The sequence below is a fragment of the Peromyscus leucopus genome, chromosome 20 (genome assembly GCF_004664715.2).
Source record: "Peromyscus leucopus breed LL Stock chromosome 20, UCI_PerLeu_2.1, whole genome shotgun sequence".
Lineage (NCBI taxonomy): Eukaryota > Metazoa > Chordata > Mammalia > Rodentia > Cricetidae > Peromyscus > Peromyscus leucopus.
In genome coordinates, this window is record NC_051080.1 from 1,169,320 (window position 1) to 1,191,722 (window position 22,403).

A 22,403-nucleotide genomic window follows, 5' to 3' on the forward strand; every position below is an offset into this window, starting at 1 on the left:
TGGCTCTGCCTCCCGAGTGCTGGGGTTAAAGGCGTGCGCCACCACCGCCCGGCGCCCCCTTGTTTTTGTTTGTTTGTTTGTTTGTTTGTTTGTTTGTTGAGACAGGATTTCTCTGTGTAGCCCTGGCTGTCCAAGAACCCTCACTGTAGATCAGGTGGGCCTAGAACTCATAGAGATCTTCCTGCCTCTGCTTTTCAAATGCTGGGATTAAAGACATGCACCACCACTGCCTGGCCCCCTTGTTTTTAATTTAAAAAATTATTTATTCTTATTTTATGTGTATGGGTGTTTTGCCTGCATTTATATATATATATATGTAGCAAATGTGTGCCGTAGTTTACAGAGGTCAGAAGAGGGCATCAATACCCTGGAATTAGTTGCAGACAGTTGTTAGCAATCATGTGGGTTCTGGAAACAGAACCTGGGTCCTCTGGAACAGTAGCCAGTGCTCTTAACCACTGAGGCATTTTCCAGGCCATATTTGAATTATTTACTTAGTTGTTTAGTGTGTGTGTGTGTGTGTGTGTGTGTGTGTGTGTGTGTTTTGTTGGAGGTTTTTGCTCTTTTTGGGGGGCCCACCACCCATCTTCCAAATAAATCACACACGGAGGCTTATACTTAATCATGAATGGCTGGCCTTAGTGTGGCTTAGTTTCTAGCCAGCTTTCCTTAACTTAAATTATTCCAACTATCTTTTACCTCTGGGCTTTTCCTTTTTTCTGACTTCTGTGAATCTTACTCTTACTCCATGGCTTGCTGTATAGGTGGGTGGCTGGGTGGCTGGGTGGCTGGGTGGCTGGGTGGCTGGCCCCTGGAGTCATCCTCCTCCTCTGGCTGCTAGGAGGCTGCAATCCCTCTTCCCAGATTTCTCCTTCTATTTATACTCTCTGCCTGCCAGCCCTGCCTATCTTTTCTTCTGCCTTGCTATTGGCCAGTTCTTTATTAAACTATCAGGTGTTTTACACAGGCACAGTAACAAAGCTTCACAGAGTTAAACAAATGTAGTGTGTGTGTGTGTGTGTGTGTGTGTGTGTGTGTGTGTGTATGGGTGGTGGTGGTGGTGGTGGTGGTGGTGGTGGTGGTGGTGGTAGCATGGGTACCACTGTTACATGTGAGGATCAGAAGATGACTTTCAGTGTTTTTCCTGTTGTTTCTGCCGTCCTGGCCATACTGTGAGGGTCAGGGGCAATTCTCCCGTGTCCACCGACCGTCACGACATAGAAATGCTGAGATGTACATCGTTAGCTGTATGTCATCACATCCACCTTTTTCAAATGGCTCCCAGGGATTGTGCTCATATTGTCAGGCTTGCTTGACAAGGGCTTCAACCTGACAGCCGTCTTGCCAGCCTTGTGTTTTTGTTTTATTTTGTTTTGAGACAGGGTCTCCTATAGCTAAAACTGGTTCCCAAACTGGGTATATAACCAGGGATGACCTTGAACACTTGGTAATCCTGCCTCTGACTTCCAAGTTGATTCCTGGTGTGTGCTACCATGCCCCAGTTTATGCAGAGCTGGGGCTCAAACCCAGCGTTCTGTTTTTGTTTTGGTATGTGTGTGTGGTATGTGCACGTGTGTTAAGTTGAAACTAATGTGCTCTTTTGAGTACCTCTTTAAGCTCTGGTGACCATTACCCAGGCCGATTTCTGAATCTTGGCTTCATCCTCAAGTAAGCTTTTTCATCCTGGTCCCCATCTTGACAAACTATCCAAATCAAATATATCCTTCAGTGTCTATATTTATTCTTTGAAATATATGGAACACGCAGCGTAGCCCTGACACATGCTTGTTGGCTGATGCTGCTTCCTGTTGCCATGCGACTTCACTGAGCACATGAAAGCTCTGGGTGTTTATCCCCTGACTAACACCACTGCTCCTTACAACAACAGAATTTAAAACCACACACACAGTGTGCTGACTGCTAAAACCTGAACCCTGTTTCTACCACTTACTAGCTGGATTAACACAGTGAGTTACTCAGCTGTCTGTGCCTCACTCTCATCATATGTAAAATGGGGGTGATAATCGGGTCTGCATTGCATGGCTGTTGAAACTTGCTGCAAGCACCCCCAAATGTGGAGATTGTTATTATTTTTAGCTCTTCTCAAGACTGAGATTTTTACAGGCTTTCGTTCTGATGGAAGACAAAAGTTAACATTTGAGACTTGAACCTTCAGACAGGCTTCACTCTTAGCTCACCCCGGGACCTTGAGCCATCTCCCCATGCAGCCTCTTGTGCTCTGACTCATAAATCCTGACTAAGGACACAGACACGTTGCTTTAATGTTTGTGCAGCCCAGTGACTTAATGCTTGAAGATCTTCAGATGAAAGGCACCCAAGGACAACACCAAATATCCTCTTCAGTCTTAAAGGAAAAAAAACACTACTGAAAACACGGGAGAGGCAGAGGTGCCAGAACCTACTGCAGCAGATAATTAAAACAGGCAGCTAGGAAGAGGACAGCCATCCTTAGAATGTAACTATTTATTTGTGAGACAGGGTCTCCTCTGTAGCCCACATAGGCATTGAAATCTCCAGGATCCCCTTGCCTTTACCTCTTCAAGTGCTAGGATTACAAGTGTGTGCCACCACACCTCACCTAATCCTTCAATACAGAGAGACAAGAAGTTTGAACCCTTCAAGGGTTGGAGGCCACCCACAGGAGTGAGTCCTTAAGTGACTTGGGGTGTGGGAACAGTGTGAATCTTTCACCTATTCTAAATAAAAAATCATAGCAACAACTTGTATTGTTACTCTAATTAACTTAAACCAGTTAAAAGGCTTGGGCAAACAGGCCTCTCTAAGTAGCTTGTTTGTGAGCTGTGACAGGTCCTGCCTTATGCCAAGCTCCCTTTTCAACCGCATGCTTCTCATTCCACAGCTCTCGGCCACCACCTCAGGCTATGTATGCATCCTCTTCTTAGACCCAAAAGCCACTCTAGAGTGAGCGCGCGCAGGTGTGTGTTATCAGACTCCTTGGCACAGAAATCCTCAAGCTGGAACAAAATACGAAGCTGTGAGGCTTTTTACAAGATCTGTCAACCCTGAGGTCAGAGCAAGTTAAAAATAAATAATCACTACCACCACTTTGAGTTCCCCATCCCCAACCTGGTGACCAGCCAGGGTGTAGTTCATAGCCTGGAGCGGGCCTGAGTTCTACAGTTTCAAAGCCTTGACACTACACGGCTCCTTAAGCAACTTTCTTTTGTAAGTGGATATAACACTACGACCTATCTAGCAAGCACAGCAAACAAGAAGGCTGTGCTCCAGCGTTCCGCCCCGCAGGAAACCGCAGGGCAGAACGCGTCAGAGCCGTCAACCCTCCCACCACGCACGCTAACGAACCAGCAGCCACCCCTAGATCAGCCCGCCCTTCCGGGGGCATCATGGGCCGTGAAGTCCTTTGGCAGCCACACCCTCCCGGACCGCCACGGAAGTGAGAACTACATCTCCCGGGATGCCACGCCGAGTCCACCCCCCGCCTCCCGCCCTCTGCCCCGCCCCGTCGCGCGCGCCTTCCTGGGACTTGTAGTTCGGGAGGTAGGAGAACGAGGTGGTGTCAGGCCGCAGAAGAACCACACGCCCCAGAAGCTCTCGCGCCACTCTTCCCCTCCCCTCCTGCAGTCGGGTGCTGTTTTTGTTGTTGGTGAAAGGTGAGGGGAACAGCTGATCCGCCTGTGGGGTAAGAAACTTGGCCTAACTGAGGGGTGGGCTTACGCAGGGGTGGGCAGCCCGCTTCCCAGCCTGAGAAGGGCTCATCCGAGAGAACTGTCGGGGAGGACGGCAGGAGAGCGTAGGTTTCAGGACTTTACGCACTGAAGAAGCCAGCCCCACGTTCCGGGTGTTGTCGGTTTCGAGGGGGCCTGGAGGGGTGGCCCCCCGCATTGTCCGCACTTTCTTGAGAGGCCTTCTCTGTAAAGCCCGATCCGCTTATGGAAGCTTGAAGGGACGGGAATATTTGCTTAATTTTTTCCAGGCAGGTCTTTGCCCTCACAGACCTTCCCTCTCCCCCAAATCCAAAGAGCCAGAGGCCTTTACTGCGCTGAGGGGAAAAGTTCCAACCTGTGGAATGCCAAAACACTTAGAGACGTACAGTGGAGAGGACACACACACACACACACACACACACACACACACACACACACACACAGCATTTGAACATCGGTATCTGACCACATAGACTTTAGGTGTCCAGGACTTTCATCATGGAGAATGTTTGCAGCTGTTACAGATTTGTGTGTGTGTGTGTGTGTGTGTGTGTGTGTGTGTGTGTGTGTGTAGTTCGGGGGTTCTCGATGCGTAGGGCTTTGTAGACAGTTCACACTCACCCTACCCTCAGAAGAGTTGTATTTGAAGAAAACAGACTAGATGTAACTAGGGATTTTTAGAAATGGAAGTTAAAGAAGAAAAAAAAAGACGTTGAAATAGGTTTAGTCCAGCTCTTTTCGAGGAAGAAACTGTCCCCTTTTGCATGGCTGGCACATTTCCATTCCACAGAGTGTTTAATTTCTTTTAAAGTTTCTCTCCTACCGTCTCAGCCTGGTGTGGGTTTGTGATGTTCGGGGGCGTGTGTATGACTAGTGATGGCTGATTGGACTCCTCAGCTGCAGCTGACACAGGAAGCAGATTTGCGGGCTGGAGAGAAGGGGGCTGCCTCACAGCCCTGGGGAGTAGTTTATTTTTATTTAACATAAAATGAGTTTCATTATGACATTTTCAAACATGTACATCCTATGTTGTTCTTACTATCTCTGAGTTCTAGTCTGAGGAAGTCTGTTTTCTCCTACCATGTGACTCCCAGTGGCTGAACTCACGTTGTCAGGTTTGGTGGCAGGCACCTTTACCCACCAGGCTATCCCAACCCCAATCCTGGACCCCTGATTGTTGTTATCATCTATTCTCACCCACTCCATATTTTCTAGTTAACACTCCCTGGCTAACTTCCCTTCCAACTCCATCCTACCTGTGAGGCTTTTGCCACCAACCCAAGCATATGGCAGGACTTAGACACTTAGAATTAAGGCTACGAGGAGCCAGCAGGAAACAGGGAGGGGATACCAGAGCTGAGTTAATATCCACTCAGATTGCTGGGTTTCTAGTTCTGCTCTGGGCAAGATGGGGGGGGGGGAGGCCCCCCGGGAGGAGAATGTTCCTTGTTGAACTCTCTCCCTTTCTCAACATGGAATGTACATTTCCCCTTCTCAGGGCCCCTTATTTACCCAGTTTCCAACCTGTCCTCTGCCTATGGGTGGGGCTTCCCTGGCTCCAGGCCCCCGCATTCCATCTCCCCCACACCACCACCACCTTCCTGTTGAATATTTCACTCCACCCTTGAACTGCCACCTCCAGAATTTTTGATTTCCTGGAATAGAACTTGAGGGACAGGACCTGTCTTTCCTATCCTCCTCTTCTCTAGAACTCGGAGGGAAGCCCAAGCTTGCTTTCTTCTGCTTCCCTGGTGTTGATCAGGTTAGACGACTCAGGGATGGGCGCCCTAAGAGCTGAGGAGCTCGGATTAAGCTGTTGGTCCCTGAACCATATTCCAGCTCTGAAGACTCGTCGTTATCAGAGATTAGTTTTTGTTTTGGGGAAGGGAGACCTGCTCAGACTGAGAGGGGCCTACACTTCAGCTAGATTTTGAATTCTGGAGCCAAAAGGTATAGGGGATTGGGTGGGAAAAACCAGGAAAATTTGGAATTCCCAAGGATGTTGAGAGATGAAAAGGAGGAGTGACTGGGACACTGAGACTTGGTCAGTGGGCAGTAGAAAGGGCTAGAAATTATACAGGTGAGGGCCTGTAAGCCAGAGAAGTTGCAATAGGACAGGGTGGGAAATAGATATGGAAGGCAAGACCTATGCCCCAGAGATTAAGAGTGATACCTTGAAAAGGTCCCACAACCTTAGAGACTGGGAACAAGGTGTGTCCTGTGAAGTGACGGACTGTGGATGGGTGCACATGGGTCACGGGAGGGAAGCAGGGTGGATGGACACAAGTCTACCAACCCTTTCTTTGACAGGACAGCAGGCATCTTGAGGGCAGGATGGAAGAGTCATCACTAAACCGGGCGCCATCCCGGGGTGGAGTCAACTTCCTGAATGTAGCCCGGACCTACATCCCCAACACCAAGGTGGAATGTCACTACACTCTGCCTCCAGGCACCATGCCCAGTGCCAGTGACTGGATTGGAATTTTCAAGGTATTCCTAGACCTTCTTCTGGCACAGGCTTATGGGACACAGGCTGGTTAGAATATGAGTAGTGACTAGGTCCTTAAGATGGGGGCTGGAGAGATGGCTCAGCGCCATCTCTTGGTCTTGGTGACACCTTTCCTCCCATAAATAGGAAGAGGGACTGCTCTTCCAGAGGTCCTGAGTTCAATTCCCAGCAACCACATGGTGGCTCACAACCATCTGTAATGAGATCTGGCGCCCTCTTCTGGCCTGAAGGGATACATGCAGGCAGAACACTGTATACATAATAAGTAAATCTTAAAAAAAAAAGAAAGAAAGAAAAAAAAAAGGATTCTCAAGTTGATGAGGAGAAAGATGACACAGAGGCCATCTGTATAAATTTCATCTTTCCACCTTAACCTTTCCCTCTCCTCTAGTATAATGTCCTCCAACCTTACCTGAGTCTTAGCATCCCTGGTACCATTCATTCAGTCATGCCCACCCTCCTATCACGAATGGATGGTGACTCTATCACCATACCTTTTCTCTTTCAGGTGGAAGCTGCCTGTGTTCGGGACTATCACACATTTGTGTGGTCTTCAGTGCCGCAAGAAAGTACAACTGATGGTTCCCCCACCCATGCTAGTGTCCAGTTCCAAGGTATAAAGAAGAATGGGAGACTGGGTTGGAGGAGCCACAGAAATGGCGCTTTGGAGGAGGGCGATAGGCTGACAGGCATCAAAAGCACAGAGGATAAGGAAATGTGAATGCAAATAACTCTTAATTGCCAGGCCTAATGGTACTCCGGTGTCATCCCAGCTACTGAGGATGCTGGGGCTGAAGGGTAACTTGAACCCAGGATATCAGTGCTGACCTGGGCAACATGCCAGACCCTGTCTCCAAAAAATAAAAATAAGAAGACCTTGTGAGACTTTTTAGCAAGTTATCACAAGGTTAACACCAAGCACTTAAAGAATCCTAATAGAAGGATGGATTTAGAGGATGCTACCATCACTGTTTACCCCAAAGAAAGAGAAACTCCCAGTGTAGAACAGGAAAAGGGCGTGGTAGCATCAGGAAAGAGTGGTTATGGCCGTCTGAAAGACCTGGATTCAGAGCTCAGCTCTGTGTTCTGCAAACTGTTTGGCACTGAGCAGGTGACTTAAAAGAGGGTCCCTGCTTGTAGGAATGATATGAGGATTTAAAATGAGCTGGGAAACACTGGTGCATCTTGTGTGTGTGTACTCAATAAGTGTCAGCTAGAGCCAATGTGAGGAGGAGGAGGGAATGGGTTTGAAAAAGGAGGGTGGCTAGGCAGGGAGGAGGAAGAAACATCTCCCAAGGACCAGTCCAAGGGAGCGGACAGTAGGTACTTTGGTGACACCTTTCCCCCCATAAATAGGAAGAGGGACCTGCTAGAACTTAAGAGCCAGAGGTGAGACTGGGGTTCTGTGCCATTCTTCCCACAGCCAGCTACCTGCCCAAACCAGGAGCCCAACTCTACCAGTTCCGCTATGTGAACCGCCAGGGCCGGGTGTGTGGGCAGAGTCCCCCATTCCAGTTCCGGGAGCCACGGCCCATGGATGAGCTGGTGACCCTGGAGGAGGCTGACGGAGGCTCTGACATCCTGTTGGTTGTCCCTAAGGCTACTGTGCTTCAGGTAAGAAAAGAAGAGCAGGCTTGTTCCCCAGCCGGGGGTGCCAAGGACAGCACTGCAGGGCCAGGGGTGCCAAGGACAGCACTGCAGGGCCAGGGGTGCCAAGGACAGCACTGCAGGGCCAGGGGTGCCAAGGACAGCACTGCAGGGCCAGGGGTGCCAAGGACAGCACTGCAGGGCCAGGGGTGCCAAGGACAGCATTGCAGGGTCCCTTCTTCACTTCCCTCCTCTGTCACCTCAGCTGGAGTTCACTGGGGATTACCAAAGGTTGCCCTCCAGGAACTAAGCCTTCACAGAGACACAGACACACAGGACAGTAAAGCAAGCCATCGTAGGCCAGTGTAACTCAGGGTTCCTAGAACTGAGCCAGAGAGACACCACCTGCCCTCTAAGTCCTACAAGAGATCCACAGGATGGAGGAGGGAAACTGCCCCAGGGAGCACGGGGAGGAAGGGAGACTGAGATCTGCCTCTAGCACAGATTAGGCATGGCTCCAAACTGTCCCATCCAGTACCAGAAGTGCTGACCACATCAGGTGTGACTGATCTGATTTGAAGTATAATCTCAGGTAAGATGACACACTAGATTTTGAACAGTTCGTATTTTAACATTTATTTGTTTATGTGTATCTGTATATTTGTGTGTGTGTGTGTGTGTGTGTGTACATTCATGCCATAACACATGTGAAGGTCAGAGATCAACTTGTGGGAGTTGGTTCTCTCCTCCTCCAGGGGTTGAACTCGGGTTTCCAGACTTGGCAACAAGTACCTTTTTCTAATGAGCCATCTTGCTGGCCCAGCCATGGTACTCTTAACCACCATCCCTCAATTACTTTTCCCAGCCCAGGTATGTGTACATACCTGTGGATGCCAAGGCCAGAATGGAGTGTCATGAATAGTCTGGAGCTGGAGTTATGGTGGTTGCAGGCCATCTGATGTAGCTGCTGGGAAGCAAACTCTCGTCCTCTCCAAGAGTAGCAAGCACTCTTGACTGCTGAGCTGTTTCTCCAGCCCTCATATCTCATTAAGTGGACACTAGAAAATCTACACTTACAAATGTGCCGTATATAACCATTTCCACTGGGCCAGATAGAGAAGAGTCTTAAGAGCAGAGGGGCAGATGTTAGGAAGAGAGCCTGAGGGGAGGTGAGGGGCAGGAACAGGTAGGGAGGCGGTAATTCTCCGGTGGGAGGGAAGTCGCTCAGAAGGTGAAAGTTAGTAGCCCCTCAGTGATTTGAGCAAACCTCTGCTCTCTAGAACCAGAGTCTGATAACTACGTGGGTCAACACAACAGGAAGATGTTCATACCTAAGTGAGAAATGACACAAGCTGCTCCCAGTGTTCTGTTTCACGTCGATTATTCTCTTTAAGCCTCACAGATGACAAGTTCAGTGGTTTGGCTAGTAAAAACTGCATTGGAGGTTTACCCAAGTCCGTGCGACTCCATAGAGATCACTGTGCTCTGTCAGGGGAAGGTGCCAGGCCTGGGCTGAAAGTTGAGAGGGAACCATGGCTGTGCCGCACTGACTTGGTCTCTCTACCCTGAGCTGCATCTGGAATGGTGCCTCACAGATGCACCCCCTTCTCCTCGTGCTCTTGTAGAACCAGCTGGATGAGAGCCAGCAGGAACGGAATGACCTGATGCAGCTTAAGCTGCAGTTGGAGGATCAGGTGACAGAGCTGAGGAGCCGAGTGCAGGAGCTGGAGACAGCCCTGTCCACTGCCAGGCGGGAGCATTCGGAGCTCACAGAACAATACAAGGTGGGAGCTGGGGCTGGTGGGGGATGGGGCCTAGACCCAACAAAGAGGAGGAAGGAAAGATGTCAGCGGAGTTTTAAGATGGTCCATGCACCAAGGAAATAGGCTTAAGGGTAACGAGTGAGACTGAACTTTATATGATAAGAGGTCTGTCCCTAATTCGTATTAAGACTCGGTTCTTTGGTCCCAGGAATACTGACGTAATGCCAGGTGACAGTGGCTCCGTTCAGCTTTTTCAAGGAAGGTGGCAGGACAGAGCTGGGGGAATATGATGTTAAGACTGAGCCTTGCCCTCACCCTCTGTCTTCCTTGGTGGAACCTTAATTCCAGGGCCTTTCTCGGTCCCATGGGGAGCTCACAGAAGAGAGAGACATCCTGAGTCAGCAGCAGGGAGAACATGTGGCCCGTATCCTGGAGTTAGAGGATGACATCCAGACCATCAGTGACAAAGTGCTGAGGAAGGAGGTAGAGCTGGACAGGTATGGGTACCTCCCCAAGACCTCCACTCCATCCCCCTGTTTCAGATGGGCATACCTGCTATCTGTCCCGCTGGTTTCTCTGGCCCTTCACAATCTCATTCAGGGAGTTCTAGTTACTGGGAGTTTCTTTCTGCCAGCCCTCACCCATCTCTCCAAATGCTATTCTGTGTTTCTCATCTTTAGAAAGATCAGTTGTATTTATTGTATGGCAGAAGCTAAGCAGAATTAAAGATGGAATATTTACAAGAAGAGATTGGATAGCACAGTCAATGCAAGATAAAAAGATTGATTTCAGACTTTACTACAGGGTGATGCATGTCCACAGTCCCAGCAACCGGGACAGCTGAGGCAAGAGCATCGCTTGAGGCAGGCCTGGGAAGCATAGCAACACTTCATAGTGTAGTCATATAAATAAATATGTATGTATATGCATTAAATAAATAAATTATATATTTAAAGCACAGGAAAAGAGTTAGATTCCATCCTTGCTATCGGAAATGTTCAGTGTCACAGCTCAGTGGTAAGAACACCTTTTGGGTGTGTGCAAGGTCCCAGCTTCAGTCCCAGCACTATAAAAAAGAGAGAGAAATGTTGAAGCTCATGATCTGGGAATATGACAAAAGTTGTCAATCATAGAATCTGTTTTTGCTTTTTTGAAACAGTGTCACTGTGTAGCCCTGGATGTCCTGGAACCCACTGTGTAGACCAGATTGGCCTTGAACTCACAGAGATCTGCCTGCCTCTGCCTCCCAAAAGTTGAGACTAAAAGCCTTGTCCACCATGCCTGGCTAACTCACAGTCTTAACACTGAGAGTGACAGAGGGATGTAGGAGAAAGCCGCTGTTGTACGACCTCCTTCAGTGTCAACAGTTGTCACTTTTGTGTCTGTGTAGAGAGCCAAGCTCCACCTACTAGAGAGGCAGAGACAGGAAGATTACTAGTTAGACCTTGCTGAGCTACTTAGTGAGTTATAGGCCAGCCTAGGCTACATAGTGAGTTATAGACCAGCCTGAGCTACATAGTGACTTATAGACCAGCCTGGGCTACATAGTGACTTATAGACCAGCCTGGGCTACATAGTGACTTATAGACCAGCCTGGGCTACATAGTGACTTAGAGATCTTCCTGAGCTACATAGTGACTTATAGACCAGCCTGGGCTACATAGTGACTTATAGACCAGCCTGGACTACATAGTGACTTATAGACCTTCCTGAGCTACATAGTGACTTATAGACCAGCCTGGGCTACATAGTGACTTATAGACCAGCCTGGGCTACATAGTGACTTATAGACCTTCCTGAGCTACGTAGTGACTTATAGACCAGCCTGGGCTACATAGTGACTTATAGACTAGCCTGGAATACATAATAAATTATAGGCCATCCTGAGCTACATAATGAGTTATAGAGCAACCTGGGTTACATAGTGACTTATAGACCAGCCTGGGCTACATAGTGACTTATAGACCAACCTGGGCTATATAACAAATAAGTCTCTGTTCTAAAAAAGAAAAAGAAGAAAGAAAAGAAAAAAAAAACATAGTTATCACAGTTATGTCTATCAAATAGCATAAATACTGACCAACAACCATGCCTGTCTTTCAGATTCTTTACTATGTTTAATACTCCAATTCTTTTGTTCATCAAAGAATGTCATTATGTTACTTTCATTCAGCATTGTTGGTTTAAAAAAAAAAATCTTTGTAAAAGAAAGAAGTTCTGCCCAAGTCTCAGCAGTAAGTAAAGCTATCCATAAAGTTGCTTGATAATGTACTAGCCTTGCCCTAGGCCAGTACAAGATGTCTACATTCTCGGAGACATCTGGACCAGGTTTCCGCAGACTGTGCTTCACTTGCCTGATCTAGCCTACCACCTGTTCTTACATGATTTGGAGGCTGATAATGAGATAAAAGAAGACGAATATTTTGTGATAGTGAAAATGATATGAAATTCAAATGTCATTGTTCATTAAGTAAGTTTTTATTGGGCCATGCACATCCCTGTACACACTGTGGCATCTCCCATGTCTGCCCCATCTGATCTACAGCACAATGGTGGTTGTCCATTGCCTTTGAAAGATTGGATTTTCATCTCTTAATTGAGTGGCAACAGGGAGCCATTGCTAGAACATCCTCTACAGTGACACATAAAGAGGGAAGAAGCCCGGCATGGTGACACACGCCTTTAGTCCCAGCACTCCTGAGGTAGAGGCGGGTGGATCTCTCTGAGTTTAAAGCCAGCCTGATCTACATTGTTATTGCAAGACAGCCAGGGCTACGCAGAGAAACCCTGTCTCAAAAAGCAAACAAAAACTAAAAAAAGGAAAGAAAAGCAGTTTGTGATTATGCTCTAGAAAAGCATGATTCAAGGGGCTGGAGAGATGACTTGGCGGTTAAGAGCACTGGCTGCTCTTTCAGAGGTCCCAGGTTCAATTCCCAGCAACCATGTGGTGGCTCACAACCATCTGTAATGGGATCTGATTCCCTCTTCTGGTATGGCTGAAAATTAGGCACTCATATACATAAAATAAAATAAACAAATAAGTAATTTTTTAAAAAAAAGAAAAGCATGGTTCAGAGGTCTGAGTATTTCAGCCCAGCACTGTTGTCCCATATTGACAGGGTTAGAGACACAGTGAAGGCCCTGACTCGGGAACAAGAGAAGCTCCTGGGGCAGCTGAAGGAAGTCCAGGCAGACAAGGAGCAGAGTGAGGTAAGAGATAACAAGTGGGTTTGCTTTCTTTTTTAGTTATTCATCTAGTGTTGATTGAGTCCCTTCTGAATGCTAGGCACTCAGCATTCGGGGTGTAAATGTAAAGGAGATACTGTGTACTCTCTACTCCATAGTACAGTACCTGCCCAAATCACAAAGTGTCACAAGGAAAACCTAATCTAGTATTACAGGGCTCCAGAGAGGCAGGTGAGAACACATCTCATTAGACTTTAGAAACAACTGTTCAGTGCACACTTACAGGGAGGGCACGAGAGGATCCTGGGACTTGGTGGCAGCCAGTCTAGCCAGTTGGCAAGTAGAGAACAACTGAGGAGACACTCAACATCAAGGTCAACCTCTGGTCTGCATGGGTGCACACATGCACATACATGCACACACACATAAATGCAAAGGCTATCAAAAGGGGAACATACAGGCCAGGCACGATGGTCTGCTTGTCATGTGGTCTAGCACTCAGGAGGCTGAGGCAGAAGGATTTTGAGTTCAAGGCCAGCATAGGCTGAGACTATCTAGGTAGAAAGAAAGGAAAAAGGAATTCAAACTTTGAACACCTTGAGTCACAGACAAGTAGGTGGTAAATGATAACAGTTTTTAAACTGTCAACCTTATAGTCCCAGTTTACTCTTCAATTTGACAGAAATACATAAGAAATTTTATTCTGAGGATTACATAAAAGTGAATTAACCTAAAAGCACACATCAATGGATCAGTGCTCTCCAGGGTCCTGACTTATGTTTTGATGTGCTTCTAAAAACAGTTTTTAATAATTTAGAACAAGGTTAGAGCCAAGATTGTAGTTCGGTGTTGAGCAAGGCAAAAAAAAAATATGATAAATTCAAATAAAATATTTGCAGAACCTTTGGTGGCTTTCTCAGAGCCCTGGGCTTCTCTAGAAAACTGGTCAGCAGTGAAAAATGAAATTTGAGCAGGGTGTGGTGGTACTGTAATTCCAGCACTGGCGAGGCTGAGGCCAAAGGATTGCCACAAGCTTGGGGCAGCCTGGGCTACATAGACCTTATCTTAAAAATATAAAACAAAGCCGGGCAGTGGTGGCTCACGCCTTTAATCCCAGCTCTCGGGAGGCAGAGCTGTAGCATGATTCTTAAAGGTACTTACTAATAAAAACAAACCTGAGGCTAGTTATTGGGGTGAATGCTGGAAGATTAGAGAAGCAGAATAAGCCACAGCTTCCTCACCTCGCCAATTCCTCAGGTGATCCTGTTTCTTCAGACTGAAAGCCTCTCCGCTGAACTGTGCTGCTCAAAAGCCTAAAAGCTTAACCAGGCTATAGTTCCTCATCCTCACGCCTTAAACACCTTTCTGCCTCCTGCCATTACTTCCTGGGATTACTTCCAATGTGGCCTTGAACTCACCGAGATTCAGATGGATCTCTGCCTCTGGAATGCTAGGATTAAAGGCATGTGCTACCACTGCCTAACCTCTATGTTTAATATTGTGGCTGTTCTGTTCTCTAACCCCAGATAAGTTTATTAGAGTGCACAATTTTTTGGGGAACACAATACCACCACACAGAACCAGGCGGATCTCTGTGAGTTCGAGGTCTACAGAGTACCAAAACTACACAGAGAAACCTTGTCTCAAAAAACAAAACAAAACAAAAAAAGAATTGTACAGAGAAGCACTGATAGCCTACTATAAAAATAACTAGTTACAGCACCATCCAGTCATCCCACAGGAACAGCCACCCCTGAGCTAATGTGGTTATGGCAGTAATAGACAAGAGAAGATGCCTGTGGCCAGGATGGAGAGTGGAAAATCTATTGCTTTCTTCTGTGAACTGCTGGGGAGAGAAGAACAAAGCACAGTTAGCACTCAAGTGTCAACTAGATGAGTCGAGACGTGCTCTGTGCAGCAGACAGGTGACAGAGGTCCTGGGAAAGGCGAGGCATGGCAGCGTGTGCCTGTAATCTCAGCACACGGGTGATGGGAGGAGCAGGAGGAGGATGTGCGTTCAAGGCCAGTCTGGACTGGCCACATAGTATGACTCTTAGTGTGAGGAGAGGGAGAGGAGGGGGAAGGGAAAGGTCTGTGGTGAGAGGTGCAGTATTCTGAGCTTTGGAGGCCATTCAGACTGTTTTGATTTAAAGGAAAAGTAGGAAATCAGTGTGGAATGTGGGATACCTCTATGTAAGACCCCAGGCTGTGATGCTCTGGACACTTCATTCCGGAGCTGGAAACTAGAGGTTGAAGATTGAGACCCTTTGAACTGAGGACCCAGGAGCTGGCAAGAGCTGAATGCTTCCACTTGTGTTGAATCTCAGAAACGGACCTTGCCTTCTCTCATCACAGAGGCAGGAAGGCAGCCTGCCCCTGATGTGACAGCACTCACCCCCTGGTCCTTACCTGCTTTCCACTTCCATCAGGTCAAGTTCCAGATGGTCCAAGAGGAGAACTGCCGCTTAACTGTAGAGCTGCAGAAGGCCAAGGGCCGGCAAGAAGAGCAAGGTGCTCAGGTCCAGCGGCTGAAGGACAAGGTGGCCCACATGAGGGACACCCTGGCCCAAGCCCAGCAGAAAGTGGTGAGTGAAGGCCTGTCGTTGATTGGAAGCAGCGAGAGTTCCAGAGTAGTCTAGACACGCTTGGGTGTGCAGAGAGAAGAGGCAGAGGTGGGCAAAGTAAACCACACAGCCTTGGGTCCTGATGAGGGGCACCCTGTTTCACAGGGAGTTGCCTGAGGGATCTGATCTCTGTCCTTTTTCTCTGGAGGCTGAGCTGGAGCCCCTGAAAGAGCAGCTTCGAGGGGTCCAGGAACTTGCAGCCTCAAGCCAACAGAAAGCCACCCTTCTTGGGGAGGAGTTGGCCAGCGCAGCAGGAGCCAGGGACCGCACCATAGCGGAGCTCCACCGCAGCCGACTGGAAGTGGCTGAAGTCAGTGGCCGACTGGCTGAGCTCAGCCTGCACATGAAGGAGGAGAAGTCCCAATGGAGCAAGGAGCGTGCAGGGCTGCTGCAGAATGTGGAGGTAGAGGGCGACCCTTCCCCTACCTCAGGGACCCTGACCTGCAGTCGGGTGCCCTGGGAGGAGGGAAGAGGGCATGAGATCCTTGGAAATCTTGAGGAAAGGTACTCTTTGCTCTCCAGGCATGAGCCAGCCCTAATGGGGAATCCTAGTACTGATCACCAAAATACCTTCCCTAGCAACTGTCCTTGGTGTAGGAACATTTACTGTCCTGGGCACCAGGCCCTGCCATAGTGCCCATTCCTGTAGCACAGAACCTCGCCGCTGTGTCTTATCCTGCTTTCAGTGGAGATCGGAAGTGAGGAAATTGCTCAGGAACAGTTTAGTCCCCCAGACATGTAAGAAAGGGACCCAGTGAGGGCAAAGCTATTTCCCTGGTACCCTTGCCACTTACCTCCTCTCTCCCGTCCTCCTTTGTACCACCTCTAGGCTGAGAAGGACAAAATCCTGAAGCTGAGTGCAGAGATCCTGCGGCTGGAGAAGACAGTGCAGGAGGAAAGGAGCCAGAGCCACGTATTCAAGACTGAGCTGGCCCGGGAGAAGGATTCTAGCCTGGTGAGGCGCCTTGGGTTCAGACCCATGTCCTGATGCATGAGTGCCCCTTTCACTGTCTCCTGGTTCTGAAGTACTGTGCGATGACTTGTGCACCTCCCAGCTCTCCCGGTTTGAATGTGCACATTCCCTTTCTGCTCAGGGTGCACATCTGGGCCTGGAGGGATAACATGGGGAGTGCTGGGGTGGCTTCTGGTGTCACCAAAGCCTCTTCACCCAGCCTAAGACAGTGACCTGGGGCCACATTCTAGAGGTAGAGTCTAGGACTTTGGCCTGAGCCCTGGCAGCCAAGACGGGGGCCTTGTGGAAGAAGCCCTTGGTGTGTGGAGCAAGAGAGAACCTAGTTTGACTTTGGACCAGGCTCTTGGTGGCACATTGCGGGCTCCAAGTCCCATGACCCTCTCCCCCAGGTGCAGTTGTCGGAGAGTAAGCGAGAGCTGACAGAGCTGCGCTCAGGTCTCCGCGTGCTGCAGAAGGAAAAGGAGCAGCTGCAGGCAGAGAAGCAGGTGAGACTCACCTAAGCAAGGGCTCGGGGACTCAAACTCTTGTATCATCTCGGTAATCTCTTGGCTCAGGAACTGGAATTTCTTTGAGGATACAAAGGCTGAAAAGGGGCCCTGACTCCCCTTAGGAACTAACTTTGTGCAGGGGAGGAACACCAGAGGGGTCAAGATGCAGGGTGGAGGAGAGCTCCCAATTAAGGGGATCTTCCTTGTGCGACCCCACCGCATGGTGAACGCATCTACAGTGTCATCGGGAGCAAGGAAAGCCCAGCAGCCGGTGGGGTTGGCCTCCTGCAGGCTTTAGCGCCTCCTTCTTCTGACTCTAGGAGTTGCTGGAGTACATGAGGAGGCTGGAGGCCCGTCTGGAAAAGGTGGCAGATGAAAAGTGGACCGAGGATGCTGCCACGGAGGATGAGGAGGCCACTGCTGGGCTGAGTCTGTCCCCAATCTTGTGGCACCTCTTCCCTCCCCCCTCTTTGGGAGAAGCTCCCAAGGGATGCCCTTCGAAGCAGCCTAGCATTCCCTTCCCCGGGCCCCCGCACTTGAACTGTCTCCCTCCTCAGGCTCCTGTGGCTGACCTTCCTTCTGTCTGCCTTCTCTTCCGTAGGCTGCCCCGCAGCTCTGACAGACTCAGAGGATGAGTCCCCCGAGGACATGAGGCTCCCGTCCTATAGCTTGTGTGAGCGTGGAAACACAGGCTCCTCTCCTCCTGGGCTCCGGGAGGCGTCTCCCCTCGTTGTCATCAGCCAGCCAGCACCCATTGCTCCCCACCTCTCAGGGCCAGGGGAGGACAGCAGCTCTGACTCGGTGAGTAGTGAAAGCCACGTGCAAAGTAGGAAGCGGGCAGAGGGTCCCCATGAACCAGGCAGGAAGCCTGCACCATACAGCAGCACGCTGACTCTGCACTAGAGGAGGCAGGCCTGGCCTTTCTTCAAGGTGACTAACCGGGCTAGGCTTGGTGGTTCAAGCCTTCAGACCCAGCACTCAGAGAGAGTTCAAGGTCAGACTGGCCTATATAGCTCCAGGCCAGCCAAGACTACTCTGAGGAGCCCCCAACTGGATCAGGCCCTCTGAATAAGTGAGACAGTTGATTAGCATGATCTGTTTGGGAGGCATCCAGGCAGTGGGACCGGGACCTGTACTCAGTGCATGGGCTGGCTGTTTGAAACCTGGGGCTTATACAGGGACACTTGGCTCAGCCTGGGAGGAGGGGACTGGACCTGCCTGGACTGAATCTACCAGGTTGATCTCAGTCCTCAGGGGAGTCTGCCCTGGAGGAGGTGGGAATGGGGGGTGGGCTGGGGGAAAGGCAGGGGGGGCAGGAGGGGAGAGAACAAGGGAATCCGTGGCTGACATGTAAAATTAAATTATAAAAGAAAAAAAAAAGACTCCTAACAGTATCACCCCAAACCTAGACCAGCTCAGTAGCCTCGATGCTTCCAGGCCCCTCCCTCTCCCTCCCCCGCCCACCCTGGCAAAACCCTGTCCTGTCTCACTCTTCCTACCACCCCTCTGTCGACACCAGCCCTGGCTTCTCTGCCCTTACCTTCCCCACCTCCGAACCCCACCCAAATCCAGCCCTGTCTCTTTGGTGCCAGGAGGCTGAAGACGAGAAGTCCGTCCTGATGGCGGCTGTGCAGAGTGCGGGTGAGGAGGCCAATCTTCTGCTTCCTGAACTTGGCAGTGCGTTCTACGACATGGCCAGGTGAGGGCAGCGCCAAAGGGGAGGCGGTCAGTGTGTGAGCAGCCACCATGCCCTGCCCCCACGTCCCACTTCTTGTGTGGATGACAGAAGTGTCAGTGGCTTCCACAGACCCCCGGTGGCTTCGTGCCCGCTCTCCCCTGCCTTTGACTGGCTTCTGTATCGTTCTAGCATCGTCTTCCGTGGAGCCCAAATTGCCCTGCTTCCCCTCTCTCCTGCCCCCACCCCCTCCCCAACCACCAGGTAGGTACCTAGGTCTTCAGGGAGGAAGAAGGTGACCAAGGCCTCAGAGATGGAGACCGTGAAGACCACCATCCAGCATGTGTCTGGCTGTGCCTGAGATGTTCTTCATCTCTGGCTTCCTGGGAGACTCTGGGAGTGGAACCTGGGGGGTGGGGGGGTCAGGTGTCAGGTGGTGCCTTCCGCCTGGCTCTCCAGTCCTAGGCAGGCAGGCAGGGCCTTAGGGAAAAGAGCATTCTCACCTGGCCCAGCTCTGCCTGGAGTGAGTGGGGCTTGGAGCAGAAAGGACCAATGCTGTCCCCTCTCTCTCTCTGCTGGAGCAGGGCTGGAGCAGGAAGATGAAGAACGGTGTCAGACTCATTTTCAGCCTCATTAGGCAGCAGACAGAGATGGAGGGAGGAGAGCGGGAGGCTGGGGGATGGGTTCCGTACTAGAGACACCGGCAGGGGCTCATGAAGAGAGGACATGGCATCTGCAGAACTGAGCAGAAAAATGCCGTCAGAGAGGCTGGAGCAGAGAATGACCAGGGTGGCATATTAGGAACAAGGAAACACATGGGTCTTGTTCCCTGAGGTGCCCAGGTCAAAAAGGCCACAGAAGTTGTGGTTCCTGCCTGAAATCTCAGCCCTTGGTGGGGGGATCAGGAATTCAGGGGTCACCCTCTGCTACATAACAAGTTTGATGCTCTATATCAAAGATAAAAATAAAGGCACCAGAGCACCCTGACCCTCTCAATTTTTCCTCATCTCTCTTTAGTGGCTTTGCGGTGGGTTCCCTGTCAGAGGCCAGCACTGGGGCCTCAGCCGCCCCTCCATGGAAGGAATGTCCTATCTGTAAGGAGCGTTTCCCTGCTGAGAGTGACAAGGATGCTCTGGAGGACCACATGGATGGACATTTCTTTTTCAGCACCCAGGACCCTTTCACCTTTGAGTGATCTCACCCCTCCCTTGTATGTGCACACATACACACACACACACACACACACACACACACACGCACGCACGCACACACGCGCGCGCGCGCGCACACACACACGAGTTTTGGCTCATGCCTACTTTCTGTCCCACTGGGCTCTGTAATATTCTGTTCCTACAAACCATGTCTGCGTCCCGCTTTCATCCTGAGCTTTATAATTCCATCCTCCATCCTGACTCCTCTGTCCCAGGCAGGGATCTGTCTTGGAAGCAGTGACTGAGTTTACTCTCTGAAAACAGTTTGGAGGAACCAGGATGAAGGGGCTTCCCCTGTGGGAACAGAATTATCCACTGCTAGCCCAAGTACACAGCTACACACACACACACACTCACACACACTCACACACACACACACACACACACACAACACTCCCTTCTGACGCCCCAAAGCCAACTCCTGGGGCATCCCACCCACCCTCCCTTATTCAGAGTTTGTTTACTCGAGTTTTTTCTGGGGCCTGCATGGAGGCAGCAGCATGAGCTCATGACCTCATGGGGTCTTTTCAGTTCTTGGCTTCACTGATTTTGTTACCGCTGCTTTTCCCACCTGCCCCAGCCTTTCCCATAGCCTTAGGTCATAAGTTTGGAAGTTTCTTTTGTATTTTTAAGGATTCCTATACTGTCTCATGCCACCCCACACCCAAATCCTCAAATGGAAAAGATAATGTATTTGTGCCTTTCGTGAGAGGGATGGGGGGACAAGGGTTCCCAGGTGTCCCCATTTCCCAGCCCCTCACCCTCCCCAGGCCCCCTACAGCAATAAGAACTCCCCCTCTCCCTTAAACTGCCCTCTTATCTGTAGTTTGGACAAATATATTTATATGATACGTGTAACTGTTGTCATGAAGTGTGTTCTTATAGAGGCATTACTACAAAAAAGAGGGGCCTCAAGTTCCTCAGCACTGGTGGGAGGCAGGGGAATGACAGGAACATTCTTACCGGGCCCCTGGTATGCTAGCCACCTGAGGCCACAGGAGAAGAAAAGAACCTCTATCTCAGTGGGGTCTGGCCTAGAGCACACTTTTAAGGAGAAAGCAAACTGATCGATGTGGGGATGGGAAGGGACATTCAGGAAAGGGGCCAGGTTTCCGCTGCTCATGCCTGCACCCTCCGTCATCACCCTTTCTATACCCCAGGCCAACAGGCACTGTTACTCCCATCAAGTACACACCTCTGAGTTCTGCCTAGTGAGTTGTACCCTAAGCTCCTACTTCTGCAAAGCATCAGGATTTTATCATCCCTACCCACCTTGTGTTGCATCTTCACGTGCCCCCGCCATGCACTCTGTACAATCACAGCAATACATTCATCTCCCCCAGCCAGCTGTCTGGGTGACACAAATACCCACAGCATCATAAAGCACATACTAAGGACCTGTGTGCTCACCAAGGCTCTGTGCCTTGCCAGGCGTATACCTACATCTCCCTTGCACTGTCCCCAAAGCACCCTTCTCAGCGCCTTCCATTCTCTTCAGGTTCACTCATTGGACCACCCCCACAATCCCTGTCTTCATCCACCCCCTTCCTGCAGCACCTGGATGACATCTTACATCCTTCCTTCTTCCCTCACGGCTCCTGTCTCCTAGCAACCCCATCTCATTCCCTGAATCCTTTCCAAGGAAATTGGAGATAATGGATCTCTCTCCTTTCTCCATCTCAACCTCTCTTTATTGATCCTCCTTTAATGAAAGTTAATTATAACAATGATTTAATTAATAGAATCTCTCTCTTCCTTTATTGCTTCCCGTATTAAGACTATTAATAAATACGAGCTGGGCTGACAGAGGCATCCATCACCCGCTCGGGATTCCCCCATCCCTCCTTTCCCCCTCCCCTCCTCCCCTCCCTCTCTTGGCCTATAAACTTGCCGGGGTAGTGGGGGTTAATCAGAGAGGAATTATGAGCCAACATCCCCAGCAGGAGGTGCATTTAATGAAATCACTTGTGATTTATGTCTGGGGGAGGTTGGGAGGGAAGAATCTGGGACCTACACATTCTGGCTTCCAAGAGGTTGGTCCCTTAGCGTAAAAGGAGAAGGGAGACAGAAAACGGATCCAGACCCAGGCTACTGCTCCCTGCCAACCCTCCACCACACACAAAAGCCACATGGCTAACCAAACCAAGTCATTGACACATACTGTTTCACTAGAGGCAGTTGTGAGGACCACACTGTGGGCTTTATTCCTCCTGTCCCTCGTATGGGTCCTTATCACCCCCTTCCTGTCTCCTCAGCTCTGTCCCTATTCACCCTCTCACAGCTGTTCCACACTTCCTCCTCTATGAAGCACCGCCCCCCACCCCCACCACCATCATGTGGACATCAAGCACTTCCAGCCGCTCCTCTCTTTGGACCCCATGTGTCTCTCCCTGTGGGATGTGTATGTTCACACTGGGACTTCTGCAGGTGTTGTGCAGACGCTGAAAACTGAAGACCCTGGAGTGAGGAGAAGCCAGGTGAAGGGGCAGCAGATAGGAGACTCCTGTCAGTATCTGTCATCAAAGGATGAATCCAAATGTCAGGGCTTGCTAGCTTGTTCAAGCTCTGGTCAGATCTCCTGGGAACCTTGGTGGCTGCCCCCATCTACAGGAACTTGAAGTGTGGATGGCTTACTGTGTCAGAGCAGGGTCTTCATTAGCTGGTCCCAGAGTGTTCTTCC

At 49.9% G+C, this 22,403-nt stretch overlaps 1 protein-coding gene across 3 annotated transcripts; it reads left to right on the forward strand.

Moving 5' to 3' along the window:
* The first annotated feature begins 3,576 nt into the window (after positions 1–3,576).
* Positions 3,577–20,581, forward strand: Calcoco1 (calcium binding and coiled-coil domain 1). Of its 3 annotated transcripts, none has more exons than XM_037197316.1 (16): positions 3,577–3,682; positions 6,018–6,197; positions 6,725–6,830; positions 7,640–7,830; positions 9,429–9,587; positions 9,915–10,063; positions 12,686–12,776; positions 15,182–15,337; positions 15,525–15,779; positions 16,206–16,331; positions 16,739–16,834; positions 17,158–17,266; positions 17,439–17,638; positions 18,430–18,536; positions 18,705–18,776; positions 19,530–20,581. In XM_037197316.1, the coding sequence occupies exons 2-16, from the start codon at positions 6,042–6,044 to the stop codon at positions 19,705–19,707; spliced, it is 2,151 nt and encodes a 716-aa protein (XP_037053211.1). In that variant the 5' UTR covers positions 3,577–3,682; positions 6,018–6,041; the 3' UTR covers positions 19,708–20,581. The 3 variants fall into 3 exon arrangements, with proteins under 3 accessions (XP_037053211.1, XP_028730258.1, XP_037053212.1); XM_037197317.1 differs by having other exon boundaries at positions 3,578–3,682; positions 6,023–6,197; XM_028874425.1 differs by lacking the exon at positions 18,705–18,776.
* The last annotated feature ends 1,822 nt before the right edge of the window (positions 20,582–22,403 follow it).